This window comes from Populus euphratica, unplaced genomic scaffold (genome assembly GCF_000495115.2).
Source record: "Populus euphratica unplaced genomic scaffold, PopEup_1.0 scaffold104.1, whole genome shotgun sequence".
Classification (NCBI taxonomy): Eukaryota; Viridiplantae; Streptophyta; class Magnoliopsida; order Malpighiales; family Salicaceae; genus Populus; species Populus euphratica.
This window is the reverse complement of record NW_011499915.1, coordinates 735,546-763,261: the sequence shown is the minus strand read 5'-3', so window position 1 is coordinate 763,261 and position 27,716 is coordinate 735,546. Positions and strand designations below refer to the sequence as shown.

At 34.2% G+C, this 27,716-nt stretch overlaps 4 protein-coding genes across 7 annotated transcripts in view; 2 read left to right on the top strand and 2 right to left on the bottom strand.

The window, feature by feature from the left end:
• Positions 1-3,070, top strand: part of LOC105134517 (triosephosphate isomerase, chloroplastic-like) — a 4,432-nt gene extending 1,362 nt beyond the window's left edge. Inside the window, exons 4-9 of the mRNA XM_011038965.1 lie at positions 1,066-1,189; positions 1,579-1,663; positions 1,756-1,888; positions 1,977-2,150; positions 2,574-2,656; positions 2,810-3,070. Coding sequence (XP_011037267.1) covers positions 1,066-1,189; positions 1,579-1,663; positions 1,756-1,888; positions 1,977-2,150; positions 2,574-2,656; positions 2,810-2,866 — 656 coding nt within the window. The 3' untranslated portion in view covers positions 2,867-3,070. The remainder of the gene's footprint in view (positions 1-1,065; positions 1,190-1,578; positions 1,664-1,755; positions 1,889-1,976; positions 2,151-2,573; positions 2,657-2,809) is intronic.
• A 95-nt stretch (positions 3,071-3,165) lies between these two features.
• LOC105134518 (uncharacterized) lies at positions 3,166-4,881 on the top strand. Of its 2 annotated transcripts, none has more exons than XM_011038966.1 (2): positions 3,166-3,905; positions 4,410-4,830. In XM_011038966.1, exons 1-2 carry the CDS (start codon positions 3,848-3,850, stop codon positions 4,718-4,720), a joined length of 369 nt encoding a protein of 122 aa, XP_011037268.1. In that variant the 5' UTR covers positions 3,166-3,847; the 3' UTR covers positions 4,721-4,830. The 2 variants fall into 2 exon arrangements, with proteins under 2 accessions (XP_011037268.1, XP_011037269.1); XM_011038967.1 differs by lacking the exon at positions 3,166-3,905 and adding an exon at positions 3,973-4,269 and having other exon boundaries at positions 4,410-4,881.
• A 7,302-nt stretch (positions 4,882-12,183) lies between these two features.
• LOC105134515 (uncharacterized) lies at positions 12,184-12,837 on the bottom strand. The gene has a single exon (XM_011038959.1). It carries the CDS (start codon positions 12,756-12,758, stop codon positions 12,369-12,371), a length of 390 nt encoding a protein of 129 aa, XP_011037261.1. The 5' UTR covers positions 12,759-12,837; the 3' UTR covers positions 12,184-12,368.
• Positions 12,838-14,031: 1,194 nt separating this feature from the next.
• Positions 14,032-23,355, bottom strand: LOC105134514 (Urb2/Npa2 family protein). 3 transcript variants are annotated; one of them, XM_011038958.1, is made up of 11 exons: positions 23,033-23,354; positions 21,314-22,919; positions 19,684-21,162; positions 19,388-19,556; positions 19,204-19,348; positions 17,063-18,711; positions 16,406-16,847; positions 15,748-15,910; positions 15,032-15,135; positions 14,793-14,884; positions 14,032-14,675 (listed from the first exon to the last, which is right to left on the bottom strand). In XM_011038958.1, exons 1-11 carry the CDS (start codon positions 23,248-23,250, stop codon positions 14,599-14,601), a joined length of 6,144 nt encoding a protein of 2,047 aa, XP_011037260.1. In that variant the 5' UTR covers positions 23,251-23,354; the 3' UTR covers positions 14,032-14,598. The 3 variants fall into 3 exon arrangements, 2 of the variants coding, with proteins under 2 accessions (XP_011037260.1, XP_011037259.1); XM_011038957.1 differs by having other exon boundaries at positions 19,204-19,556; XR_844000.1 differs by lacking the exons at positions 14,032-14,675; positions 14,793-14,884 and adding an exon at positions 15,215-15,518 and having other exon boundaries at positions 15,047-15,135; positions 19,204-19,556; positions 23,033-23,355.
• Between the last annotated feature and the right edge of the window lie 4,361 nt (positions 23,356-27,716).

Below are 27,716 nucleotides of genomic sequence, written 5' to 3'. Positions count from 1 at the left end.
GATTTAATTATTGTTATTATATCATGAAATAAATAATATTAATATTAAATATTTTTTATTATTTCATTAAATTATGTGCAATGCATTACATATGAAATCTATCTAACAAGAACTATATTTTTTATAGTTTTTTAAGCATATAACAACAAAAATTAAATTTTTTGTTACGTCATCAAAAGATTTCCTTTTAATTTTTTGAATAAAACACAATTAAAATAAAAATAAAAACTGATTTTTTTTTTAACTGGGTCGGACTCGGAAAAACTGAATTTTTTTTAACTGGGTCGGACCTGGAAAGAAGATAATTGGAATTGTGATTAAATTTCACAAATGCTACGTTATCATGCGATATTCTTTTAATTTATATAGTATTATTAAATACTAGTTTTTCAAGTAAAACATAATTTTTTTTTGAAAAAATTACAATTTAATTCACCTTAAACTAATTTAAAAAAACAAAAAAAATATTGTTCATGTTCATATGAACAATGTGAATAAAATTAATTAACTGTACTGGTTTTTTAGGAAAAAAAAAAAACTAAACTTTTTGCATTGATTTTTCAAAAAAAAAAAAAAGTGAACAAACTAAACTGTTCACTTTAATGAACAGTCACTCGCACTGTTCACTAAAGTGAATAGTGCGATAGTGGAGCCATGCTCCATTGATGTGGTTCCTCCCACACGGGAAGCAGCAAAATGCTGTTTCTTAAAACCTACGGTATAATTTTTAATTTTAGTGGGTCCTACCAGCAGGATGTTTTTTTTTTTTTTAACCAAACGCTGTTATTTGTGGCTGCGGGTAAACCTCAACCGCGGCCACATTACCAAACAGGCACTAAACTAATATTGTCGATGGACTCACGTCCCAAGTGGCACCGTTGTTTTCAAAATGATTTAGACATGGTTTTAGTGGTGGTGAATGTGCCCCTTTGTTCTTGGTAGGGAGGTGATCTGAATATCATGGAATTTTTTTTCCTATATAATGTTCGTTTTTTTTAAGGCGAAATTTAAATCTAGTTGTTAAGAGGTTCTTATTTTTTAAATTGTTTACTGTGAGTTTTGCAGACGTTGTTGTAGCACCTCCCTTTATTTACATCGATCAGGTCAAGTCTTCCTTAACAGACAGGATTGAGATATCAGCTCAGAACTCTTGGGTCAGTAAGGGTGGGGCTTTCACAGGAGAAATCAGGTCAGCTAGCTGCTCCTTTTTCAGTTATAGCTTTGTTTGGATGGGATGGCAACTGCTACTCCCTTCCTGTAAAAGACCAATAAAACATAATAAAAACCACCTCTATCCTATGAAAGCGTTTTCAAGCTTTATGCACTTACATATTAATTGCATGGACATTGGTGGACATCTCTTCCAAGGGAAATTCTTTTCAGGTCCATTATTGAGACATTTGTTGTTTTAGGCTACATGTATTATGTGCAAGTTAAATTTAATTCACCTCTGAGGTTTTCTTACCATAGTGCTAATGCTGCATGGAGAAGGAATTACAAGGATTGTTTTGTTTTACGAGGCTTCCATGCTATTGCCTTCTCTCAGTGTTTCAAAATGTTTCTTTAATTTATTTGCAGTGTGGAACAACTGAAAGACATTGGCTGCAAGTGGGTTATCCTTGGGCATTCTGAGCGTAGACATGTAATTGGCGAAGACGATCAGGTGAAAGTTTAGTGGCTGCAAGGATTAGATCATAATTCCTTTTGCTGTTATATGACATCTGTAGAACTTGGCTGAAATTTTATTAACTACAGTTTATAGGAAAGAAGGCAGCTTATGCCTTAAGCCAGGGTCTTGGGGTAATTGCTTGTATTGGTGAACTGCTAGAAGAAAGAGAAGCAGGGAAAACTTTTGATGTTTGTTATCAGCAACTAAAGGCATTTGCAGGTTATTGCTGATGTTTCTTTCTCTTGGAATATGAGATGATAGGTTAAAATGTAAGAACCTAACACCAGTAGTGTCATTACCCCCGCAGATGCTGTGCCCAGCTGGGATAATGTAGTCATTGCATACGAGCCTGTTTGGGCTATTGGTACTGGTGTAGTGGCCACACCTGCGCAGGCTCAGGAAGTACATGTAGCTGTTCGTGACTGGCTTAAAAACAATGTCTCAGCAGAAGTCGCATCAAAAACACGTATTATATATGGAGGTACTTCACTTGCCGTGTTATGTTGAGAACATGATTTTGCCTCAGTGAATTCTCTTGCTTAGGTCATGGAAAATATGCATGAACTTGCAAATGAATAGGCAGCTATACTTGTGCTAATTAGAGGTAAAACAGGTAAAACACCTCCTCATGTTTTCTTTATAGACTAGGGTAAAACAGGGCAGTATGGTAACCTGCCAGCTATGCTTGTGCTAATTAGAGGTTAATTTCTGCCGATATGCAGTCATGAACCATTATCATAAAGTTATGTTGCTAACGGTTTGGTTTGCTAAGGTTTCCCATTTCTAAATTGCTCCTTTGCTTTGAAGTCTCCGGTTCTTCTGAACTTCTCGCAATATTCTGCTTCTGTAGATCTTGTTTGCTGCTGTTGCTCGATATGTGATTATAACTGAATTTCCATTTCAGGATCTGTAAATGGAGGAAATTGTGCTGAACTTGCAAAGCAAGAAGATATTGACGGCTTCCTTGTCGGTGGTGCATCCTTGAAGGTAATAAATATTACTGCAATTAACTTTTTGCTTCTAAATTTCAATGTCACAAATGAAAAATCTGTCTTGCTGTCATAAAAGTACCTAGAATACTCTCCATCCCAACGAACTGGGCAGGTATTAACAATGACTCTGCGATTTCCTGGAATGCAGGGCCCTGAGTTTGCTACCATTGTCAATTCTGTAACATCCAAGAAAGTTGCTGCTTAATTATATGAAATTGGCGTTGGAAACTATAACAAATAAAGGGCAAAAAGGAGCTGCTTCATTTTGAAGCTTACTGTAATCAAACTTTGAGTTAAGTCTTATTAAATGAAGTTTTGATTATTTATCCATTTCTTTACCATTCCTAAAAACAAACCCTTTTGCTTAGCATTTTTTGAAAAGGATTAAACATAAATCAGGTTGGTGCTATGATCTCAATGAAGCCCCCTTCACATATCTTATAGGCGACCTCTTTCTGCATGATTTCTGCGATTTGTTTTGGAAATTTGTGCAAGCAGGCCTAGGCACCTCCAGTCTGCCCAGATGCAAAATGCCGACCAGCATTTGCCTTCTGATGGTTTTTGACTCGGACAGGACTATAGCCATAAAGCATGTTCACAACACGTGTTAATTGACTAGGACATATGCCTGACTGAACATACGTGTACTGTAAAAAAGGACTGATGAAATGGCCACGGCATTCAACAACACGTGTATTTCTTGTACTAAATTTATTACTGCCCTTAATTAAAAGAAAAAATTGACAACTGAACTGTTGGGGCAAGCATTAATCCAGAGTCCAGTGTATGGTTAATCTGTGCAATAAGCTTCACTAATTCGTATTTTTGTAGTTTTAGCTTAGGTGATAAAAGGGTTTGTTCTGATTATCATGTTAACCCTAGTAAATAATGTGAAATGTATCTTTTATGACAAAAATTAGTTAAATAATCGACCAAAAAGAAAGATGAACATGAGCTTTTGTCAGTGTTTATCATATTGTGGAAGGCTGGACCCATCACGGAAGCATATATATCGAGAAAATCTACAGAAATAGAGTCAACATCAGCTTTTTCGCTACCTGAATTATCCGATGTACTTTTAGATCATAAAAGTAGCTGAGCATGCACCGGCTTGCTACTAAAGCCGTCAAGGAGAAGAGATTGCCATCCCCAGCAATACACAAACCAGAAATCAAGAAGACAAGCAATGGCAGGTCTCATGAAAGCTTTAGTTGCAATTCTTGTTTTATGTCTTGCTACCAGAGGTAAGAAGGCCATGCTGTCCTAATTTGTCCTCTCTTGCTCAAACACATGCCTATGCATATGGTATTTCTCTTTTTTTTTGGTTATCAATAATATTAAAAGAAAATCACACGGTTGGGCTATGTCATAAACATATGCCGCTGTTCTTAATTTGGTAAATCCATGTGCTGATTTCATGATGTTGTAAGCTTCTCTTTGCAAAGGGAGATGTGTTATCACTTGATACAAGGAAAAACGATTTGTTCTGGTCGAGCTTAAATAGAGGGTTTTTCTTTTGGTCTCGGTACCTTTTCTAAGGTAGATAAAGAACTTTTGAAACCATGAAGGTTAATCATGAACAAGGTCCCTCCTCGACAAAGGATGAAGGTGAATATGTGTCTGTGATCGGGTCCTAAGCATGTCAAGATCACTGATTAAATTGATTATTGATGAATATAATTTATATGAATTTTGGAAGGCTGGATTACGTGAAATTGATTTCCAAAGTTAGTGTAATGAAAATGCAGGATTATGTGATTGCTCATTGAACAACATCAACATTGGCACAGTTCGAAGTGGAAGAGAAATAAGTGGCAAGCCAGAATGGAATGTGACAGTGACAAACAACTGCAGATGTGCTCAAAGCCAGATAAAGCTGTCTTGCATGGGGTTTCAAACAGTGGAAAGTGTTGATCCATCAATCTTTGTGAAGAATGGTGATACTTGTCTACTTATCAATGGCAATTCCTTGGAGGCATCAGCTTCTGTCCATTTCTCCTATGCTTGGGATCCTCCTTTTCTCTTGTTGCCTTTTGCATCTGTTATCCATGGCTGTTAAAATAAGAGTATCTTGCATTTACACACATATAAAGATTATATGCAAAAGGGATTTCAATGCGGTTTATATATTGATGCTCCTGGTTAGGGTAATTGATGTTGCTCTTGTTATGTAGGACTTGTCATCTGCTACCTTTTAAAGTCGGGTAAATTACTTAAATCGTCTTATAGTTTTTATTTTTTTTATTTTTTATAACTTTGCAATTTAAATATTATACTCTACCACTTGAAATTTAGAAAACTGTTGCCCCTTTTATTTCCATCTCCCCCGCCCCCCCAAGTCACTAGACCCAAATCCTCTCAGATAAAGAAATCTTGGTGTTTTGGTGGCATAGATTAGGAAAAAAGAGATCGCCGTTTGGGAGGCTGTATTTGCTTTAAATAGTCTTTTCTTTTCAAAATACAGTCCTTAATAAAACCCAAATCCTTCCAAATCAATCAAGAAATCCAAATCCTTCCAAATCAATCAAGAAATCTTGGCATTTTAGCTACACACGAGGGAATAAAAAAATAATTTTCAACTATTTTAATTGAAAAACAAAGAACCGAAGAGATTTTGAAAAGTAATTTAATATTTTCTCATATCACCAATATATTTCCTTATACATGCTCAATTTTTTTTATATATATTTTGTCTAAAGATAAGAATTATTATCTAAAGATAAGGACATGAGAACTCGTATGATTAAATATTTTGCTAGTGGTTATTTATATGATAAGGAATGATATAGATACAAAAATAATAATATAACAATGCTTCGTAAGGTTATACTCTACTTATGATCTACATATGCTAGATCTAGGTACATTAAACTTAATTGTACTTGGATTGAACAATATATTTGTTGTTATAAGAGAGAACGGTTGTTGTCACAAGTCGTGAGTTTAAAGAAGATGAGGTTGGTTGACTATGAGTATGACACTAATTTTTTTGGAGGGAGGTTGTGATTTTTGATAGAAAAAAATGAGAGAGGAGAGAAGGTTAAAGTGAAAACAGAAAATAAATTGTGTGATAATGATTATCTTTTATATTTTAATTTATTATCTTTTCATTGATTTTCAAAACCTACTTTGACTAATGTTGTGTAATATTCAAAAAATTAGTTGTAAAATGAAGAAAATTAACCAAAATAATGCTCATAGTAATTTACCCTTTAGAATTATAACCTAATCCAAAAGAAGGCTAAGCATCTGGTAGGCCTGTACTAACTTTGAAATAACGACTAAATAATCTCTCTTTTTTTAAACATAGGCTTGTATAAATAGGAAAAAAAAGGTTAAAAATCCTTAGCCTTTTATTTTTTAATCTTCTTCTCTTCTCTCTCTCCAACATAGCCACCAAACCCAAAACCTCCCAAATCAAGAAGTCTTGGCATTTCAGCTACATATATTAGGAAAAAACAGATTGATTTTCAACTATCCTAAATGGAAAGCAAAGAACCAAAGTGATTTTGAAAAATAATTTAATATTCCTCATATCACTTATATCTTGTCTTATACATGTTCAATTCCCTCTACACTTGATCATAAGATGATGACTCTTATAATGGAATATTTTGCTGGTGGTTATTCATATGATAAGAAATGATATAAATGCATAAATAATAATGAAACAATGCTTCTTAAGGTCATGCTCTACTCATCATCTATATATGCTAGATCTGAGTGTATTGATCCCAATTATACTTGGGTTGAATAATAGATCTGTTGTTATAAGAGAAAATGGTTATTGTCACAGGTTATGGATTTGAAAAAAATGAGGTTGGTTGATTGTGAGTATGAGAATAATTTTTTTGGAGAGAGGTTGTGATTTTTGATAGAAAGAGGTGAGATAGGAGAGAAGGTTAATGTGAAAAGAGAGAATGAGTTGTGTGAAAATGATCATCTTTTATGCTTTAATTTATTGTCTTTTCATTGATTTTCAAAATCTGCCTTGACTATATTGTATAATATTAAAAAACTTGGTTATAAAGTGAAGAAAAATGATCAAAATAATGCTCGGAGTAATTTTCCCTTCAGAATTTTGACCTAATAAAAAAGTGTGAAAATGATCATCTTTTATGCTTTAATTTATTGTCTTTTCATTGATTTTCAAAATCTATCTTGACTATATTGTATAATATTAAAAAACTTGGTTATAAAGTGAAGAAAAATGATCAAAACAATGCTTGGAGTAATTTTCCCTTCAAGAATCAAGTTTCTGGTAGGCTCGTACTAATTTGAAATAATGACTAGTAACCTTTTTTTTCCAAAACACAGTCCTATTTGAAATAATGACTAGTAACCTTTTTTTTTTTTTCAAAACACAGTCCTGTATAAACAAGAAAAAAAAGTCAGAAAATCATAACCCCTATTATTTTTTTATCTTTCCCTCCTTCCTCTCTCTCCAACATAGCCACCAAAACCAAATCCTCCCACGTCAAGAAATCTTGGCATTTTGGCAACATATGTTAAGAAAAAAGAGATTGATTTTCAATTATCCTAAATGGAAAACAAAGAACCAAAGAAATTTTGAAAGACAATTTAATATTTTTCATATTACTTATATCTTTTCTTATACATGCTCAATTCCCTCTACACTTTGTCAAAAAACAAGAACTCTTATAATGAAATATTTCATTAGAGGTTATCCATCTGATGAGAAATGATATAGATATATAAATAATAATGAAAAAGTGTTTCTTAAGGTCATATTTTACTCATCATTTACATATGTCGAAGCTTAGTATATTGATTTCAATTGTACTTGAGTTGATCAATAAATCCTAAAAATCAGGCCTTAAGAGAAAATATACTCCAAACTAGTGTAAAGACAATAATTGTTACTTGTGGTAGTTTATACCTTTATCTCAATAATGTCATCTGACATATTGTTATCACATTTGAAATCTATGGCTATAAGGGATAAAATATTTTTTTGGGTGGTGGATAAATGTGTTATTATAAAAGAGAATGATTGTTGTTACATGTTGTGGGTTTGGAGAAGATGAATTTTGTTAACTATGAGCATAGAAGTAACTTTTTAGGAGGGTGGCTATGTTTTTTTATAGAGGTGAGAGAGAAGAAAAGGTTAGCACGAGATATAATGAGTCATGTGGTGATGGTTATATATATATATATATATATATATATATATAAGAGTATTATTATTTTTTCATTGATTTTTAAAATATGTTTTGATCAAGCTTGTAAAATTTAATATTTAACAACTTGATTGTAAATTGAAAAACTAACAAATTATAGAATGTTGAAGATAATTTATTCTTTAAAATTTTGACCTAACTTAGGTAAAGGTCAATTTGCTAAACAGACCCATAAACCCTTACTAACTTTGACATAAAAATGACCTTATAATGTTTTATCATTCAAAATCCAAAATAGTAAAAACAAGAGGTTATTTTATATAAAGTAGACGACATAATTAATGTTGCGGGGTGCGCGAGAGTTGTCTGGCAACGGCAGAGGCTCTCGTTGTGTCTCCTGATGAGGGGTGTTGTGTGTTGAAAAATTATGATTAATTTTTGGGAGTCGCCAACTAGTGTTATGGTTACTCGGAACCTATGGTCTGCGAGAGTCTGAGTAAGGGACTGGTTATGCAAGGGGAAGACACATCACCCCCAGTGCACCCTACCTAAGGTAAGTTGCATTGTTGTTTGATTATTTTTTTAAGTCAGGTTTCTATTTGTTGATCTTTTCTAAGACTCAGGGTAAATCTCTCTTCATAAGAGAGTCTTTACCTTATCAGATTTAATCGTTCAATTGGCCTATTAAAAATTTAATCATGTCCCTGGACTTAATTTTTCACTAAGAAAGCCCCAAATAAAATTAATTTGACCCATTTAAAGTATAATTAAGTCTTTGCACTTAATTAAATCCTTTAATTGAACCCAAATTAATTCTTAAACATAATTAAAATTTAATTTGGCCCATGATTAAATTAAATTGGCCTATTAAAAATTTAATTATGTCATTGAACTTAATTTTTATGCAAATTCATCCAATAATCATTTAATTTGACCTTAAATTTGTATTTTTTATCCGTTCTTGGGTATAATGGGGTACAATTAGGCCTTAAATTTCCTCCAAAAATTGCAGCTTGATTTTCCGACCTGCTTTTTCCACATTGTCAGCTATTATTTTATTATTTTATTTTATTTTGAAAAAAAATAAATTTTTGGGGAATAACCCAGAATTGGGTTATGACAATTAATATTTCAAAACAATTATTATCTTTGACTTGTCTCTAGATTTAGTTGTTCTTTTAAATTCAAGAATTTTTTAGTTTTTAAAAAATAAAGATTTGCTTTATTATTATTATTTATCGAAACAGATTAGTGTTAGAAAGAAAAGAGACTCGGGCTTAACAACACACACACTCTGAATAGAAAATTAATTTAGTTTTTAGCATTTGTTAAGAATGGAATTAGTGAAATCTTGATATAAACCAAAAATACACTATCAACGAGGTAAAAAGCTCGTTGTCGTTGCCATGACTTTTTTATGTTGTCAAGAGAAATAGCAATCAAATCTTCTTTTTGGTTGCATGTGATGGACTTGGTATCAAAACTTGAGTGTGCTTTAGGCTCCGTTTGTTTATAGGAAAATTATTTTTTATTGAAAAGTGAATTCCGGAAAAGTAAATTATTTTTTGATGTTTGGTAGTGTTATGAAAAATGAACTGGAAAACACTTTCCACTATTTAGTTATATTATGGAAAATAAATTGAAAAATAATTTATTAATATTTTATTTTTCTCAAGTTTATTAAAATAATGAGGAACAAATTTTACAAATTAAAAAGTTGAATAATAATGAAATTAAAAAAAATAATTTCATAAATTATCTCAAATAAAATAAATAATAATCAAAATAATAAAGATCAAATCTAAAAAAAAAAAGATGAAAAAATTAAAATAATAATAATTAACATTTCATAAAGTATTTCAAATAAAATAAATAACAATCAAAAGAATGAGGACCAAATTTGATAGAAAAAAAATTCAATAAAAAAATAATAGGAGAAAAGCAAATAAAAATTATAAAAATGGGGACCAAAGTCTTTTTCAGGAAAACACTTTCCTGAAAATCAAGCCAAATTTTCCTTTGACTAGAAAGTGTTTTCCGTTTACCAACTTTCTTAACAGCAAACAAACACAAGAAAGCTTGAATAATGACATTTCTAAATTTTTCACAACTTCTGGAAAGTGTTTCCCTCCCGAATTTTTCAGGAAAACACTTTCCTGAAAATCAAGCCAAATTTTCCTTTGACTAGAAAGTGTTTTCCGTTGACTGGAAAGTATTTTTTATTGACCAGAAAATGTTTTTTGTTAACCGAAAAATGTTTTTCATTGACCAACTTTTCTAATGGCAAACAAACACAGGAAAGTTTAAAAAGTGATTTTTCAAAAATTATTTTTCGAGAAACAAACATGGTCTTATCAGAAAAGAAGTTCTTTTAAGGATTCTACAATCAAAGCACATATTCCCTAACCAAATTTGAAATTAAAGCAAACAAAGCCCATCGCCTCCCTTGAATTGAAGAAACTCGCCATTGAATTGGTTGCTTGAATTGAGAAATAGGAGAGGACAAAAGAGATGGAGTGGTTCTATCCAAAGAGAAGGGGTCCCGAGTGGAAACAAGGGTGGACAGGCCAGACCGTGCCTCCATGTCTACTCGTCCCTTCCCGTTGCTAGCCATTTTTGGCATTGTCATTTCCCTATTATGGCTCTCCCATTACACAGGCTATAAGGCCCAGTTGCGCCACCCTGCAGTCAACCTCTAAATATTCCTTTTCTTGTTGCCTATCCTCCTGATTTTATTCATGGCTTCATATTCTACCAATTGGCTGCTCTATTATCGGCTCAGAGATTCGCCGCACGATTCAGCTCCACGTTCCACGAGCTCCTTCCCTTGGGGTATTGCCGTTTTCGTGGTGCTGCTTCTAATGTTGCTTTCTTATCAATCTTCATTTCATTCCAAGTGGTTTGGACCTCTTCGGGGGTCGCATTAATTTGTAAATAAATCAGCGAAAAAGAAAAGGAAAAACTCTGCAAATTGTTGATTAATTATAGTCTTAAAGATAGCTTAAAATCATGGAATCGTTTGAGTTTCTTTGTCAAGCAATACTATCTCAGTGTGATACAAGCACTGTAATCGTCATATGATGCTTTGAAAGAATGTTCTTCGTTTTTGCTCACTGTTGTGAGCAAAATGTTCAGTGTATCTATGAATTCCAGCCCTGCTCGATCTAAATCAAGAGACTGGCCAAGATTACTATGTTCCTTTGGTTTCAATGGGAGGCAGCCACTAAATCACCACCTCACCGGCATGTTCAACACCTCGTTCCTTTGCCATGCCCATGCCCGTTTTTGCTAAATTTGGTGTGGACAAACACGAGAAAACAGGTGGATGTCAGTGAGTCCATGATGATCTCCTGTAGCTATGAAGAATCACAGACAAACATCAGTATAGCCCATTTTGCTACACATTTGTTCCCATATGAAAGGGTTTTGAATCGAAGTCCTTTGATGCCCTAACATCCAGGGTTAAAACAGAAGAAGATGCTTCATGGCCATTCAATCAAAGCTGATAGATTGACAAGGGCTAAAAATATTGTCATCGCAAAGCTAGACCCCACAAGCATTCTTGATGGGCACGATGCTCGATAAGCATTGGACCACGAAGGCAGTGGTAGGTTTGGATGGTTGAATAATATATGGTTGTTTGTCACTAATAAAGAAATCTTCTTCTCCCACGGCAGCATGACCCAAGACAAAGCGATGGATGAAACTGACCTTCACATATGGCTAAACAGCGAGATAAGCAGGCAGTTTGCTCTCATTATCATTATAAAAGTAATTAAAGTGTTGCTTATAGCTGCAGCTATTAAGGTATAGACAGTGACATCTGCAATTGGGCTTTTGGTCCCTCATTCAATAACTTCTTTTCATGGAAAATTCTTGGATCCTCACAGAATTTGACTTTCAGAATTCAAAAGTACTCAGTGGACACTGAATTACCATGACCATGCCTACTTATAGCTTGGTAGGTTTGTTCTGTGGGGTGATTCTGCGGGGATGAGACAAATTTGACTGATGGCCGCTTAACTTGAAATTCAAGTTAGTTTCTTGAGCGATAACTTGTCTTCTGCAACAATTATTAATCTTTATCAATCAAGCAAAGTTAATAACCACAGACATTAAAATAAACCAATCACTTATCTTCAAGGTTTCCGTTATTACCGGGAAAATCTTGTACAAGAAAGGAAAAGTTGGGCCAAGACAAATAAAGCTCCGTGATTTAATTTTCTTATACTAGCTAAGATGATTTCCTGAATTTTCTCACCATCCAAACAGGCACATAGTTCTTTCATGAGGGTGAGTTTTAGTCTTCAGACCATATCAATCAATTCAAGATTAATTTTGAGCCAGATAAAGAGCATATACTAATTTGACATGGCCAGTATAAGCTGATGAAGAAAAAAACTTCATTAAGATCTCGCCCACCAAGGCAATATTTAACAAACATGAACACTCAAGCCCCAAACACATATACAATAATTTCATATTTCTCTACGTTCAAACATAAACTAAAGCCACAGAACAAAACTATTTGATCTTCAATCCATATCAATTAGTATAGGCGTAGCATCAAACAAGCCACCTATCAAGAAAGGTAGATTGAAACTGCACCAAAACAAGAAGCAACACAATGAAAGCAGCCACACCCCAGGGAGAGCTCCCTTCTGATGGCCGGTGATGTGTCCTCCGGCGCCTGTCCCACGGTGACATAACAAAGATCATGTCAGGATTTTCCATAGATGAAAGCCATCGAACTATGACTATTAGCACTAACGGTACAACCAAAAGAACCCAACCCATTTGTTCCTCAGTAGTCTCCACCATGTCTTCATAGCTAAAGAACCAAGACATGCCAAGAAATATTGATAGTACTGCCAAGATTAAGAGAACTGGATATGGTAGGGGATTTAGAGTGAAAGCATCAAAGATGGAGTCACTTCTTCTCCTATAGTAGTGCATTGCTGCTCTCGTTTTCAAGGCGTGGAGATGTCTGCAAAGTTATCGAAATCCAAGAGGTCGTCGACAATTCTAGGCCCGGTATATTTATAGCAGAGGAAATGTCTGTAGCGGGCTATTGAACTAAGTTGGTCTGGGAGTTTCTGGGCCGTTGAATTGATGGATTTGACAATTGGTTAAGTGATCAAGGGCTGCTAATCTTATACTTGTTTAATCAAACTTAATCTATTAAGCAAATCAAGTATATCCCCACCATCAATGAACTGTGTCCGCTTTAGAAAACCATCAAAGCATATTGCATGATGCTACCCTCTACCTGCCTATATATATATATAGTCTGTTCGCTACCCTCTACCTGCCTATATATATATATATATAGTCTGTTCCCTCCTCTTAACAGTGTTATATACTCTAACAATAGGCATGGTGATAAAATTCAGTCAGTGATGGTGGTGGACCAACCAATTTCCATGAAAGAAGATGCATATTTTGAGGCTCCAAGTTGGTCCACTAGTTGTCTGTTAGAATCCCACCCTGTCACAGAAATAAAGCTTAAGCGTTGAGACCACCATAAACTCGGGATTAATTAAACAAAGCACCTTCTTTTCAAAGTTCAAACCCTAATTCTGGTTGATCACCATGCATTCATATACACACTGTTTTCTTTGGGTTTCTCGAGAGTCGCTTTAACGATGCTTAGTGGATAGCGGTTGATATCTGGAACAAACACATCATCCATGTTTGAATCACTTTTACATAAGCTCTCTGGATTCTGATTGTTATTATTGTTTTCTTGACGAACCAGCTAAGCTGGAAGCAGGCTACCTTCACTTACAAGCACAAGGATTAAATATATTCACCAAATGCCACTGCAACCTCTGAAGTTGCCTACCGGGTTTTGTCAAGCTTTTAGGGACACGTTGCCATCAACCATTGTAGAATTCAAAGATTTCAGGGTAGGAAACTCAGAGAAAACTTCGATCGGCTAGAAGAAATAGGAAATTCCACTGGAAAATGCTCAAAGTTCAGGGACATCAGTTTGCCATCAACCATTTCTAAAAACAGCACTAAATACATCTAAGCAATCAAACAATGGATGGCCAGCCGAATGCTGTCATCCTCAAACTCTAAGGACGCTTACTCCAAAACTAACAGAAACCATTATCTTCCATTAAGGTAGAGTGAAACTTCTGACGCTTGTAACTAGACCTCAAAATGTTTTTGGTACCCACAAACATGAAACTAATAGCAAGGCTGAATGCAATAAAACTTGGAAGCAGGGAATGGCTGATACAAAAGCCAGCCAAATCGATGACTATACAACTACTGCTAAAAACGATGCATGTTTCTTCTTTCACCATAAGGCATGTAATCGACAGACAATTAATGGAAACAATAACACGGGTGCTTTTGTTCTCTAACATCTGCATGAAGAAGTGGATATTCACATAGAAAAAAAATACAACCAAGAGAAATATCATTGAAGAACTAACACTCAGGACTCACCACAACCCTGGACAAAATTGGAGTTTTCTTCAGATATACCTAAAGCTACAAAAATTTAGGAGCCAGTCAATAGCACTTGTGAGGGCTGAATGAAAAACTCATCCTTCACTGCAGCCCGTGACATTGGATCACATGAAGGCCCCAACACTACATATGGGCAACATCGTTTTTTATGGCCACTAGCACATGGTGTCTGGCTTCCAAAAATGATTACGATCCTAAACTGCTCTTTGGAACTGGAGGATAACATGTCACGGTAATTTTCTCACCATGATTTGAAGAGTTGCTGAATGAAATTTGATAACTGGGATATTTATTCACCCTAAGATTAATCAAATCAAACTTTTCCTTCATATTGGAAATTCAGTTTGTAATCATGCTGCAAAGTAGCCAATGTGTTTCTGCAAGGACCCTCTGCAAAAGCGGTGACACCCAAAGAAAAATAAGGTCACAATGCTCATGGAGCCATACTTTCAAAAAAAAAAAACAACTGATTAAAGCATGCAGCATGATGATATTTAGTTCAATTACCCCCAAATACAGAATGCAGATATTGAAGATCATCTGCTGAGCAGGAATCTATTAAAGCATACACACCAGGTCTCAGAGCTTCATCTATCTCCCTGCACATCAATTGAAAAGCAAATTGTTTTTGTTAGCACTGCATGAATCCAGTTTGAAATTTGCAAGGAGACTACATATGTTAGAACCATGTTCACCACTGTGCTTAAAAATAGCAAGGAACACGAAAATGAGATGTTGAGGACCACCTTCTGATGCCAGTTTTAAGCGGGCCATATCCTGAATAGACCCAAATGTAATTGGATAAAAACTTGAAACAATGCTGGCCGAAGACATCTTTTTGCTGCCTTAACTGTAAATAATAATAGTAAACAAATTAAAGCATGGTTAATAGAAGGCAAAATGTGTAACTTTTTAAAAAAAAAACATACCAATACTTGTACCACAATGCATAAACCAGAAACATGCTAGATGTGAACTGCCACAGACGTCTGATTAAACTATCAAGAGTAAACTTGCAATAGATACTTGTTCAGCTGGAAGTTCAGAAATGCCACTTGCTCAAGCTCAAGCATGGTAACCAAATTTTCTAGACATGTTGTGAAAAAATCCACAATAAGCGTGCTCTCAAGGGTTTTAATTCAAGACAAGATACAGGGATTCATGCACCAAAAACTTCACCATCCAAAAGCTTGTAATCAAACCCTATAGTCACTGCAGTTAAGCCTGTATTGTCTGTTTTAAGAACAGAGGTGATGTCAACGGGTCAACAAACAAACCATCGAGAAACTTTTTCAGATAAATTCCCATGTTATGATGTTTCCTTTGCTAATTGCTTATGTGAACAAAAAAAAACGCCATCTCATTTTCCCATCAGAAGATGAATAATAATAACAACTTCAACTTGAAACAACACAGGCTATATATTCATTGCACACTGCAAGCTTAAGATAACATCACATACCTCCTCATAAATCCTCCGGAAAGAACAAGCGCATTTTACCCCCTCATGAACTCCCAATGAAAAATAACCTTTTTTGACTGATAAATCAACATCCACCATCTCCAAACAATGAAGAAGAACACGCTCAGATTCTTGAAGTAAAGAAATGCACCTTTCTGACTCACTGGAATTACAAAATAATCGTCACGATTACATATAAAATTACTTTGAGATAAAACACAGATAAAACCATACCAAGAAGGATATAAATGACAGCTAGGAAACAGAGAATGATATATGAGGATTGCATTATCAAGTAGAGACAACTATAACATAGCATAGAGACACGTTCTGAAATGGCCAAAATGCCTAAGCACTGTATGCAATTGTTTTCGCATGTGCTTTTATGTTAACAGTTGTCTTTAGGCATCAGCAAAGAAGAAAACAGCGCATATCAAAGTAGGGTCAAAGTAGGGTCAAAGTAGGAAATGCCCATTCCACTGTCCTATTAAAGGACATGATAGATCTAAATCCTTCCCCAGAAAGCCAATGCTTTCAGTTTTACTTATTTGCTATGTGTGTATGATAAATCTGGCCTCATGATAACAAATCTAACTGCAACATTTATGAACATAGCAATCAGTTTCTTCAGGATTGAGCTAAACATCATGATAATGACCTTTTGTGATGCTTCAAAATCGTGTACAGTAACCGGCAGCATGCAGTATATAACTCCATGGAGAATTGTATATCTACAACAAGGGTATCCCTGCCTCCCAAAGTATTAGAATCTTGACTGCCCGAGTTAAACAAAGAATTAGATAAAGCTGGACCTTGAGAAATTCTCAGTTGATCAAAATCTTGAAAAAGTGCCGCTGGTATATGTAAAGACTGTGCTACATGCCAGGAATCCATTTGAAATAAAGCATGTTTTCCAGAAACTCTTGTTAGCACCTCAACACACATAAGAATGACTGCTCCTGGATCTGGTCCATTATACCTTTCACTATCCATCACTGTCCGATAGAAAATTAATGGACTTTGCACGTGCAGAATTATGTTGAACAAGGCAGCAACTAAACTCTGGATGTTCCTTTTAACAATATTTAAACGTTTACGACCTGTAAAGCAAGTAGATGGTTAGCACAACAATTTGCAATTACAAGAGAATAAATTTTGAACATCATTATGCACTGTACCAATCCCTGTTGGTGGATTGGTAGCTGCCTGTTTGTCGAGTAGGGAGAATCAGGTTTGACTTGCCCCATCCTCCTCCAAAAAGCAAAAAGTAAAAGAAATTACTACACATTGTACAGCAGTGAAATCAGAATTTTACCTGAAACATATTCCAGAACCAGATCCAAGCAATCAATGCCAGCTGCAACAGTTGAAGAAACCTTTCGACCATCTACATTCCCAGTAGTAATCTCATAAATTATTGGGCAGCCTTCGTACACTCCTACCAGTGCTCTCTCTATAGCCTGTATTGCAGACAAAAGATGCAACTCTGATGGTTTTCTTATCAAACTTCTGAATGACATCCTCAACCTTGCTTTAAATTCATCTAAATAGTATGGATGAGAAAGAGAAGCTGATCCTATATGACTGTGGAGTGTATTAGTGCTCAATTCTTTATCATGAGAAGTTAGAGTAGCTTCTTTCCCCTGTAAAGATATGCATTTTCCCAAAGCCTTCAAGTGTAACTCTAATAGCTTTGAAAACACGTTTCTAGTCGAGGTAGGATTAGTTATGGGAAAATGACTCCCTAGCTCTTGCAGATATTTCAGAACACCATCTAACCAAACAAAAGAGAATGGTTTTGGTACCTCTGTACCATCTGCTAACTTCAAGAGCAAGACTTGAGATATGCCAGTAAAACTTGGCACCAAACTAGACAACAAAGGAGTGCATTTAGTCTCCAAATTGAGCTTCACAATAGCTGAAGCCGCAATTAATAGCTGCCTGATTAATACTGCCGCTTTAGGATGATCACCTTCAAGAAAACTTTGCAACCACTCCTTATTTAACGGTAGGCATTCATATGAGTCAAGCTTACTTAGAATACCAGCAATAGAGGTAACGTTTTCTGACCATGAACAATGTTTATTCACAGTGACTTTCCAAGCGTCACCTGAAACCAGTGAACTGTCTCTATCATCAGACTTTACAAAATTTCCAGTAGCAGATAAATGATTAGGTTGGAGATCATCCTTGACAAACAGCATGTGGAAAGAAAAACAAATAAAATCAGCAAATGCGTTTATACAATGACTAATTTTTGAGATGACTTCACATTTCCATCTCAACAGCTTCACCTTGTAATCACCACCTGTTGCATTGGAGTGGTCCAATGCCGATGCTAGGCCCCACATGAACCCACTGAAGCAAGAGACCATTGAAGATAATTTGTTCCAGTCAACATCGATTTCATCACTTGATTTCTCATTGCAATGAGCATCTTTCAAAGAAATAATTAAGTCCTGTGCCTGTTCCTTCAAACTTTCAGCAATGAGGAGAATACTTTTACAGCTTTCAACGTCGTTCGAGGTATCCAAACATGGCGGAGACTCATTTACACTGCTCTGTTCCTGGGTAGCATCAGAATTGAGTTGCTCTGTATGAGGTTTTTCAGCAATTATGGAGACAGCAGAAGGACATTGATATTTGCTTAGTGTCAGGAACACATATGATGTGTGATCCATCAATGAAAAGATCATATCTGCAACTTCACAAGCTTTATCTTCTGACAGTGTCTCTTGAAGCCTGAACACCACAGACACTGATCTGGAAAGCCATAATACAGAATGTACATCCTCAAACAGAACAGGAATGAGTGCGGAATGAGTAGTTCTAACTTTCTCCTCACAATATGCCATAAGTAGACATTTCAGAGCCCTCCGGCAGGCCACCAGCAACCTTAAAAGCTCATACTGCTTATGTGAGAAGAATGAATCCCCACATTCTAACAGGTGGCCGATCACAAGCCTGAAATAAAGATAGTGCAGGTGAAACTTAAGCAGATGTTACATCATCCTAGGTATATGTATCACATGAACATCAAGTGAAAGCAAGACTAATAACAGCAAGCACGTATCATTATGTAATCGAGGACACAGAGGGGGTAATTGTGGGGTGGGGGGTGTTATTTTGCATACATGTAGACACCATGCTTAGATGAAACTTAAGCATACATCATATCACACTAGGTATATGTATCAACAGAAACTTCAAGTGAAGGACTAATAACTGCAAGCGGCCAAGCACATATAATTTCATATACTTTCAAGGATACAGAAAACTAGTGGTCGTCACAATTTTTACATGTACCATGTGGCAAGACTTTAACTGAGAACCTTTTTATTCATCTATTGTGCAGAACCTACATAAGCAATCTGCATTTGCTTGCTTAAAAGTAAACATAAAATGAAGACATGTTGACGCATAATGGATTTGAAATGATGAGAATTACAAATTTACCTTTCAAGGTTGAGTGTGCTAGTAGCATAAAGTGAGAATGATTTTGAATTGATATATCCTTTCGGCATCCAGCATAAGAGCCTAAGCAAACTTTGACAAGCTGCAAATTTCACAGCAGTTGATTCTCTGGAAATATCTGCAGTCATCTCAGACAATAAATGGGAGGCTGGTTTATCCCCTGTCAACTCATCACATGTAGAGGATTTTCTGCCTAAAACAAAATATGAGTTCTCAAGTGCACTTAAACCCTCTTTCCATTTAGGTGACATGTTCAGTTTGACGTCTCCAAATAGTGGTAGGATTGACTTTTCCAATAAATTGCAAAACCTGGATGCCAAATGCCTGCGAACAAACTAGGAAAAGAGGCAGTATCAACATTATGCAATACGACAATTTGCTTCAGAACTGAATATTTGAATTATGATATGTGCATGAAAGCAAGGGATGCGGGTGGGGGATTGCATGTAAATTGCGTCTTACTTTATGTTCATACAGAACAGAATCAGCCAGAAGTTCTGCTGAGATTTGATGCACAGAAATTTTATCGAGGAAATGGGCTTCATTTGTGTGATGCCTTTCCACCTGTGTACAGCCTTTTGCTATATATGGAAGAGAAGTAAGGATCACATGCTTGATGAACCTCTTCAACTTCTTCTTACTAGCATGAGGGGACCATATATCAATATTTCGGCAAATAATCCACCAAATTGCAGCAGGCAATGACTTCTCATTCACAGAGCTGACACCATAAACCCATTTATCACTTCCATGTAGAGCTTGGTTGCAGGTATCTACAAAAGTTGCAGCATTAGAAGAGTTGACTGGAAGTCGTTCATTATCTAATAAGGAGAGGTAACTCATCAGGAACTCGGTAAGATCAGTTGCCTCCTGCTTAAAAACAGCAATGCGTTTGCCACACTTTCTGCTCCTTTTGGAGTACAGTGATGAGCCAGCATCATCAAGCAGCTTAAATTGAATGATATTATCATTGCTTTGCTGCAGGTACTCAAAAGATTTTATCTGCCTGTTCAAATCAACAAGCCTCTGAAGAGCCATAGTAAGCAATACGTAAATCAGAGGACAACAATCTGCAACATCTCCCTGAAGATAAACATCAGAAACAGATTGTATAATGACAGGCAGAGAGGCTGATGGTTGGAGAATCCAAGAAAAATAACCCCCATCTGTCCAGTCAGTTTTATTCATCCAATCCCTTGCAGAATATGCTGTAAATGGATCCCCCATTACTGCTGACAACTTTCTTGATACATCTGGAGGCATAAGGCTGACTGCTTGCCTGTATAAACTTCGGCATGACATGTACATGCGAGAAAAGAACACAAGGACCCAGTGGGTGGACACTCCAAATTTCAGCATATTATGCGTGTTTCCAGCAAGCCTGACATCAGAAGTTCTTCCTGTCACAGAAGAGATGAACTCATTGACACTTTCTGACTCCGGTCCTACCAGAATACTCATGTATGGACGAATTACAGCCATCAAGTCTTTCATAGTTCGTCCAACAATGCTGCTGTTCCCAGCTGTTACATTCAATGAATCTAGCACCAGAGAATATACTTCACACAATCCTCTTCCAAAAAGTTCCACTTGCAGATCAAAACCATGCATGCTGGAATTTGCATTTGATACACCAAACACCTCCTCGTCTGCCAATGAGCAAGTAGTCTTCATCCATTCCATGGATTCTGATAGATCTGCAGTTAGGTGCTGAATGCACTCACTTGCCTGCCCTTCTGGTATGGAGTATATATCATTACGAATGGCTAGTTTAAATTCATGCGAGCAAAACAACATTTCCACTGCTTTTGCATATGATGCATGTGGTAAAGAAATTTTGCAGAATCCCAAACTATCAGAATTCAGCCCAGCATCATCACCTTTGTCATATACTATTATAAGCCTTGTTGCTTTGCAGATTGCAAAGATAGTACTTTTTACCTGCAGCAATTAAAAGAAAAAACATCAGGACATGAAAACCATCTGACATGAAACAAGACAGATAAAATTTCAAAAACTCAACGTGATGCCAAACTTTTTTGGCAGATTTAAAGCAAGCATGTGCTATTAGATAAGGAATGATTCGACTAACCTGTCGAAGTTCACTGTAAAGCTTGACCAGCTGACATCCAAGTCCTAGTATCTGAGATGTCATCGAGCATTCATTTGGTGCATCCTTAAATGAATAGCCAAAGGCCAAGCAGGAAAGCATGATAAACCATAATCTGGTTAAATCATTCTCAATAACTTCATACTCGATATCCAATAGGAGCCCAACAGCAGCAAGTAGCTCCCTTGCTAATAAAGTTAAGGTCTCTTGTGTTCGTGAATCTACATTATCTGTTGGCAAACAAAGTAAATTGGCCATGAATGGCAATATAGCACTGTAAACCTTCTTCAAGAAATTAAGGCAAGCCCCTTCAGATATATCCTCTGTTTTTATGTACAGTTTTTCACGCAAAAAGCAGGCTAGTAAATTATTAATAGATTTGATTGTGCAGTGAGCATCCAATAATATAGGCCGTACTTCCACTTTAGATTGAAGGTAGCCATTTATCTCAAGCAAAAGAGGGTCTGTAATCCGTACAAAGAAATTGAAAAGTGATTTTCTTTTTTCGGCACTCAACATACTGCTACCATATAACGTTTTAGATGGTTGACCAGACAAGTGTCTTGAACCTTCAGTTCTCTCCACTATCTTCATACCATCGGACAGAACTAAAGTTTCTTTTTGCTTTTTCACACGATCAACAAGCAAATAGAACAGTTCTCCTAAGCCACTCATAGCAGATTCCTTCTTGGCAAGAATAATTCTTTCAAGTTTATCAAAGAAATGTCTGTGGTAACTTTGAATGACAGTTTTTGACTCCTTCATTTCTCCATCATTGGATGCAGAATACTTCTCTGCAACACGTAAGCTCAGAAATCCATCAATGTGGGTTGGATGAAATAACCCTTGTGATAAAACCTCTTCAACAGCAACTAGCAAGTTTCTTGTCCAGCCAGGATTGCTTTCATCACTCTGAAGATGCAAGACACCCAACAAATGCAACAATGGCTCAAGGAGTTTATCCACAAAATCACGAAATCCATTTTTCCTTGTTGGATGAACCCTCAAGAACTTGGCAAATGGCTCAAGCACCAAGCAAGAGAACCGCAAAGCAAAAACACCCACATTGCCACCCTCGAGCTTCTCACCATACACTTTGCGAACAAATTCAAGAACCGGAAGAATAGACAAAATCCACAAGTCCAAATTCTCGTTCGACAAGCCACCATGAGATAAAAATACCAGAGAAACACAATCAAGCACAACACTGTACAATTCCAACCCGGAACCAGTAAAAAATAATTCTTTCAAACGAACTGATGGGACTGTCAGTACAGAAAGCACATTTCTCGCAACACACCCTATAGCCCTCAAAAGGTTCCTTGAAAAGCTCAAAGAAACCTGCAATCTCGAAGACTCCTCCAAGCAAAACTTGAAAATCACCCAGCACCTATAATCCAAACACGCCTCAATAACTCCCTCTCCATCAACTTCGATTTTCTTATCTGTAGAAATCAAAAGTGACTGTACCCAATCATTAAGAAAAGCTACAACTCGTGATACTTTCACCGTTTCACGATCTACATCGGCGTCTTTTCCTCCTCCTTTCTCTCTCGAGTTCACAAAATCATAAGCTAGTTCAACCTTCCTGCATTACAGTTCACTCAACAGTCAAGACAAATCCCTAAATAATTCCTTGAAACTCTAAAATTTAACAGCGAAAGAACAATTAGAGAGAGAGAGAGAGAGAAAGGGTCTAACTTTTGAAGATGAATTTCTCTGTTTTGAATCGATAAAATCAGCTGCAAATTCATCCATGGACTCGCAACTTCTTCAGTTTCTTGCTTCGAGTCCTTCTCTTTCGCTGAATCATGACCAATCCGGTTTATTTTGGAAGGTTTTTGCCGTTTCTCTTCATGTCTACTCAGCGTTCGCTTCTTCTTAACCTTTTTCGCTGATAAATCAGAAGAATCAACCATTATTGAGTTATTTTTTAGGGCCTGTGGAACTTAGGGTTTAGGGTTTTTGGAGTGCTCGCTATCGGGGTTTAATTTAAGGTGATGAAACGACGATGCACGCGATTTGAGATTTTTGTGACCGACGAATTGGACACGAACAGATGCATAAAACAAGACCAGAACGTTTCATGAATTTACGACTTTTGCCACCGCATCTCTCTTGTCTTATTCGTTACAAAAGGTTCGTGTATTGAAGCTATAACACCTTCCATTATTCCGGTTAATCAAATATTTTAGCATTTAGCTTCTCTTAAAAAATATATTAAGATTAAGACGGCGTTAATCTTGTATCATTTAGAAAATAATTACTGCAACCATGAAAAATTGATCACGTGTAGCTCAGTACACCTTGTATTAAAAATAAAAAATGAAGAATGAAGAATAAAATTAAAAAAAGTTAATTAAAAAAATAAAAAGCAAGTTAATTTGCTGAATTCATGACTTGGATCATGAAACCGAAATCATCTTATGAAAAAAATAAAAATAGAATATGACTTAACTTGAATTAACTTGATCATTTAGAAAATAATTACTGCAACCATGAAAAATTGATCACGTGTAGCTCAGTACACCTTGTATTAAAAATAAAAAATGAAGAATAAAATTATAAAAAGTTAATTAAAAAATAAAAAGCAATCCAAGTTAATTTACTGAATTCATGACTTGGATCATAAAACCGAAATAATCTTATGAAAAAATAAAAATAGGATATGACTTAACTCGGATTAACTTTTCAGGTTTATAATCCTAATCATAAAATAAAAATAACCTCATAAATAATAAATAAAAATAAATTATAAAACTCAATTCTCAATTAATCCTATCAAATCTTGTGTTAAATGATGAAATTTATATAAAACAATAATTAAAAAATAACAAAAAAAATAAGTCAAATCAATTGGGTTAAACCATTAAGCATTATTCATGAGTTATGAAACTGAGATAACCTCATAAAAAATAAGCTAAAATAAATCATAAAACCAAATTATCAATCAAACACAATATTAAATGATAAAATTGACAAAGAATAAGTCAGTAAAAAAAAATAGTCAACTAGAATAACCTATCAAACCTAAAACTTAGGTCATGAGATGAAAATAACTTAATAAAAAACAAATTCAATGTTGAAAAACATGAGATCAAGATAACATCTTAGAAATAAAAGAAAAAAAAAACAAGTTAATTTAACCGAGGTAAAATATCAAAAATTGCAACCCTGATCACAAAAGCAATGTATATTCATATAAAATAAATCAAAACATATTATAAAGTTCAATTCTCCATCAACTCAATATTAAATGATCAAATTGAAAAAAATCAATTAAAAAAATAACTCGAGTTAACTAGTTAAATATTATTCTCGGACCATGAAATTAGAATAACATAATAGAAAACAAATAAAACAAAGCATGAAGTTTAATTCTCAATGAACTCAATATTAAATGATGAAACTGAAAAAAAATTAAATAAGAGAAAAAAACCTAATCAACTAGGTTTCCCCACATGTTTTAGTTTAACTTGTAAAACCTGTGACTCAAATTATAGGATCAAGATAACCTCATGGAAAGAAAATTAAAATAAATCATGAAATTCAATTCTCATTTAGTCCAATATTAAAAGATATGATTATAAATTTTTTTAAAAAAACAATCAAAGTCAACCAACCAGACTTTTGACTCGAATTACAAAACAAAGATAACCTAATAGAAAGAAAAAAAATTGATTTGGTTTAACCCATATTAACATGTTAAATCTATGACTTTAGTTATAAGACTAAGATAATTCTATAAATAAAATAAAAAGAAATCATGGAACTCATTTCTTAACGGATTTTCTTGGATCTCATATTGAACAATGAAATTTATAAAAAAATATTAATTAAAAAATGACATATAAAATGACATGAATTAATATGGGCTAACCCATTAAACATTATTCATGGGTCATAAGAACGAGATAACTTTGTAAAAATTAAACTAAAATAAATCATGAAGTATAATTCTCAATCAACATGATATTAAATAATAAAATTTGAGAAAAAATCAATTAAAAAAAAACTGAGCCAACTTGATTAACCTGTCAAACCTGTAACCTGGATTATGAGACGGAGATAACCTAATAAAAAACAAATTCAATGCTGAAAGACATGAGACCGAGATAACCTTTTTTTAAAAAAAATAACTTAATTTAACTAGATTTAAATACCAAATTCCATGACCTTAATTATAAGACCAAGATATTCCTACAGAAAATAATTCAAAACAAATTGTAAATTTCAATTCTCAACCGACACAATATTGAATAATAAAACTAAAAAAATCAATAAAAAAAAATAAAAAACAACTCAGTCAACTTAAGTTAACCCGTTAAACATTTTTTCCTAGTTATGGGACTAAAATAACTAAATAGAAAGCAAATAACACAAATCATAGAGCCTAATTCCCAGTTAGCACAATATTAAATGATGAAATTAAAAAAAAACAAATAAAAAAAGTAGTCATCCGAATTAATATGTCAAACCTATTATATGTGTCAAACCTATTATATGTGTCATGAAAGTCAGATAAGCTAATAGAAAAAAAAATCTAATATTAAAGAATGAAAAAAAAAAACATTGATTAAAAAAAACAAACATTATTTTGAAGAGCTAAATATGTAGGGAAAGTATTCTTTATTGTTATAGTACTTATCCGCATGTTTTAGAGTACTGTTAATAATTAATTTTACAATCATAAAAAAATGATGATGTGTGACTTAGAGTTTGTTTGATATTATGATAACAATTATTTTTTAAAATGTTTTTCTTTTGAAAATATATAGAAATAATATTTTATCTTTATTTTTATTTTTATTTTTAAAAATTTATTTTTCACATCAAGACAATCTATTTTTAAAAATTTATTTTTCACATCAAGGCAATCTAAAAACACTAAAAAAATGATTTGAAGCAAAGAAAAATACTAAAAAAATAATTTGAAACAAAGAAAAAAAAATTCAATTTTTTTCAAAAATATTTTTAAAATACAAAAATAGATAAATTCTATATACACGTCGTATTAAAAAATCAAAACTCACAAATAAGTATATTCTTTTATATTCTTTTGAAGAGCTAAACAAATGTAATTCATGATCAATTTGGATTGCTATGATTTAAATAAAAGTTTATTGATGTGAAGAGCATTTAAGTAAGTGTAGTTACCTGCCAACATATATGGAATTGTGTGAATTTAAATAGTGGATTGAATTAACTCTATTTTGAACTCTTTTTAAAAGTGTTGATTTGAATTATATATAGACTTCAATTTATCTAAAAAAAAAGTGATATCACAATATTAATTTTTTGTATATATGACATCAATCTTTATTGAGATATTTATGTTTTTTTGTTTTATTTTTGGGTTTTTGATTAAATGTTTTTTTTCTTTTTAGTTTTGCTCATCTAATTATTAAGAGATGACATTTTGTTCTGCTATTGTAATATGTGTGGATGATGGTTTTTTTTTCAATAAATACTTAATAAATAGTTAGCATTACAGAGATATATTTAAATATTTTCTAAAAGGCATGTGTTTTATATCAATTTAAATAAAAAGATACTTACAACAAATATAGATAGTCAAAAAAATCAATGGTGCCTTAATGATTCACTATAGAGATAGACACATTGTATTGTCTATTGCTACATGTTTCTACCCTCCATAATGACTACCAAAAAAATATAAATTGAAAAGTAAAATAGTTATTTTAACAGGATTCAATTGACATTAACAAATTGAATAAAAGTAAATCAATCTTTTTTTGTTTTTAGATTAGTAAAAAGATTTAATTACCATTAAAAGGAAAAAAAGGTTGGTTGAAAGGGTTTTTTTTTTGGTATTTACCATTAAAAGGAAAAAAAGGTTGGTTGAGAGGGTTTTTTTTTGGTATTTTTATTTTTTTTCAAAACAATAAAATAATTTAATTATCCTTAAAACAAAAACAATATTAAGCTTTTGCATATGGGCTTTCGTTATCTTTTTTTTTCAAATAGTAAAATGGTGAATTACCTTTCAGATTTAAAAACCAAGGTTGTTATCTTAAAAGTATTTTTATTTTTTTCTGCACAATTCCTTTTGTTATTTTCAGTTTCAATTATGAACAATTTGGTGACTTGACAAACATTAATATTATTTTAAAAACATAGGCATGTTTTGCATGTACAAGCATGTGGATGTTATCCAAACCTTTCGAGTAGCCCGTGCAACGACAATCCACATCTAAGAACAACCAACTATTGTGTCACCCATTACATCCAGTGACGGAAAATTGATGAAACAACATGTGTATTGATATACATGATGATTAGATGGTGATGGACCCCCCCCTCACCCCAACTCTCTCTGATTAGATGGTGGTGGACTCCCCCTCCCCCCCCACCCTTTTTTTTT

What these genes read in the sequence shown, in the direction of transcription:
- LOC105134518 (XM_011038966.1), top strand. Translation starts at nt 3,848, where the DNA reads ATGGCAGGTCTCATGAAAGCTTTAGTTGCAATTCTTGTTTTATGTCTT. An exon ending in TTTATGTCTTGCTACCAGAG is followed by an intron (nt 3,906 to 4,409) that starts GTAAGAAGGCCA and finishes ATGAAAATGCAG; the next exon opens with GATTATGTGATTGCTCATTG.
- LOC105134515 (XM_011038959.1), bottom strand. Translation starts at nt 12,758, where the DNA reads ATGCACTACTATAGGAGAAGAAGTGACTCCATCTTTGATGCTTTCACT.
- LOC105134514 (XM_011038957.1), bottom strand. Translation starts at nt 23,250, where the DNA reads ATGGTTGATTCTTCTGATTTATCAGCGAAAAAGGTTAAGAAGAAGCGA. An exon ending in AGAGAAATTCATCTTCAAAA is followed by an intron (nt 22,920 to 23,032) that starts GTTAGACCCTTT and finishes ACTGTAATGCAG; the next exon opens with GAAGGTTGAACTAGCTTATG. An exon ending in AGCACACTCAACCTTGAAAG is followed by an intron (nt 18,712 to 19,203) that starts GTAAATTTGTAA and finishes TCTTTATTTCAG; the next exon opens with GCTTGTGATCGGCCACCTGT.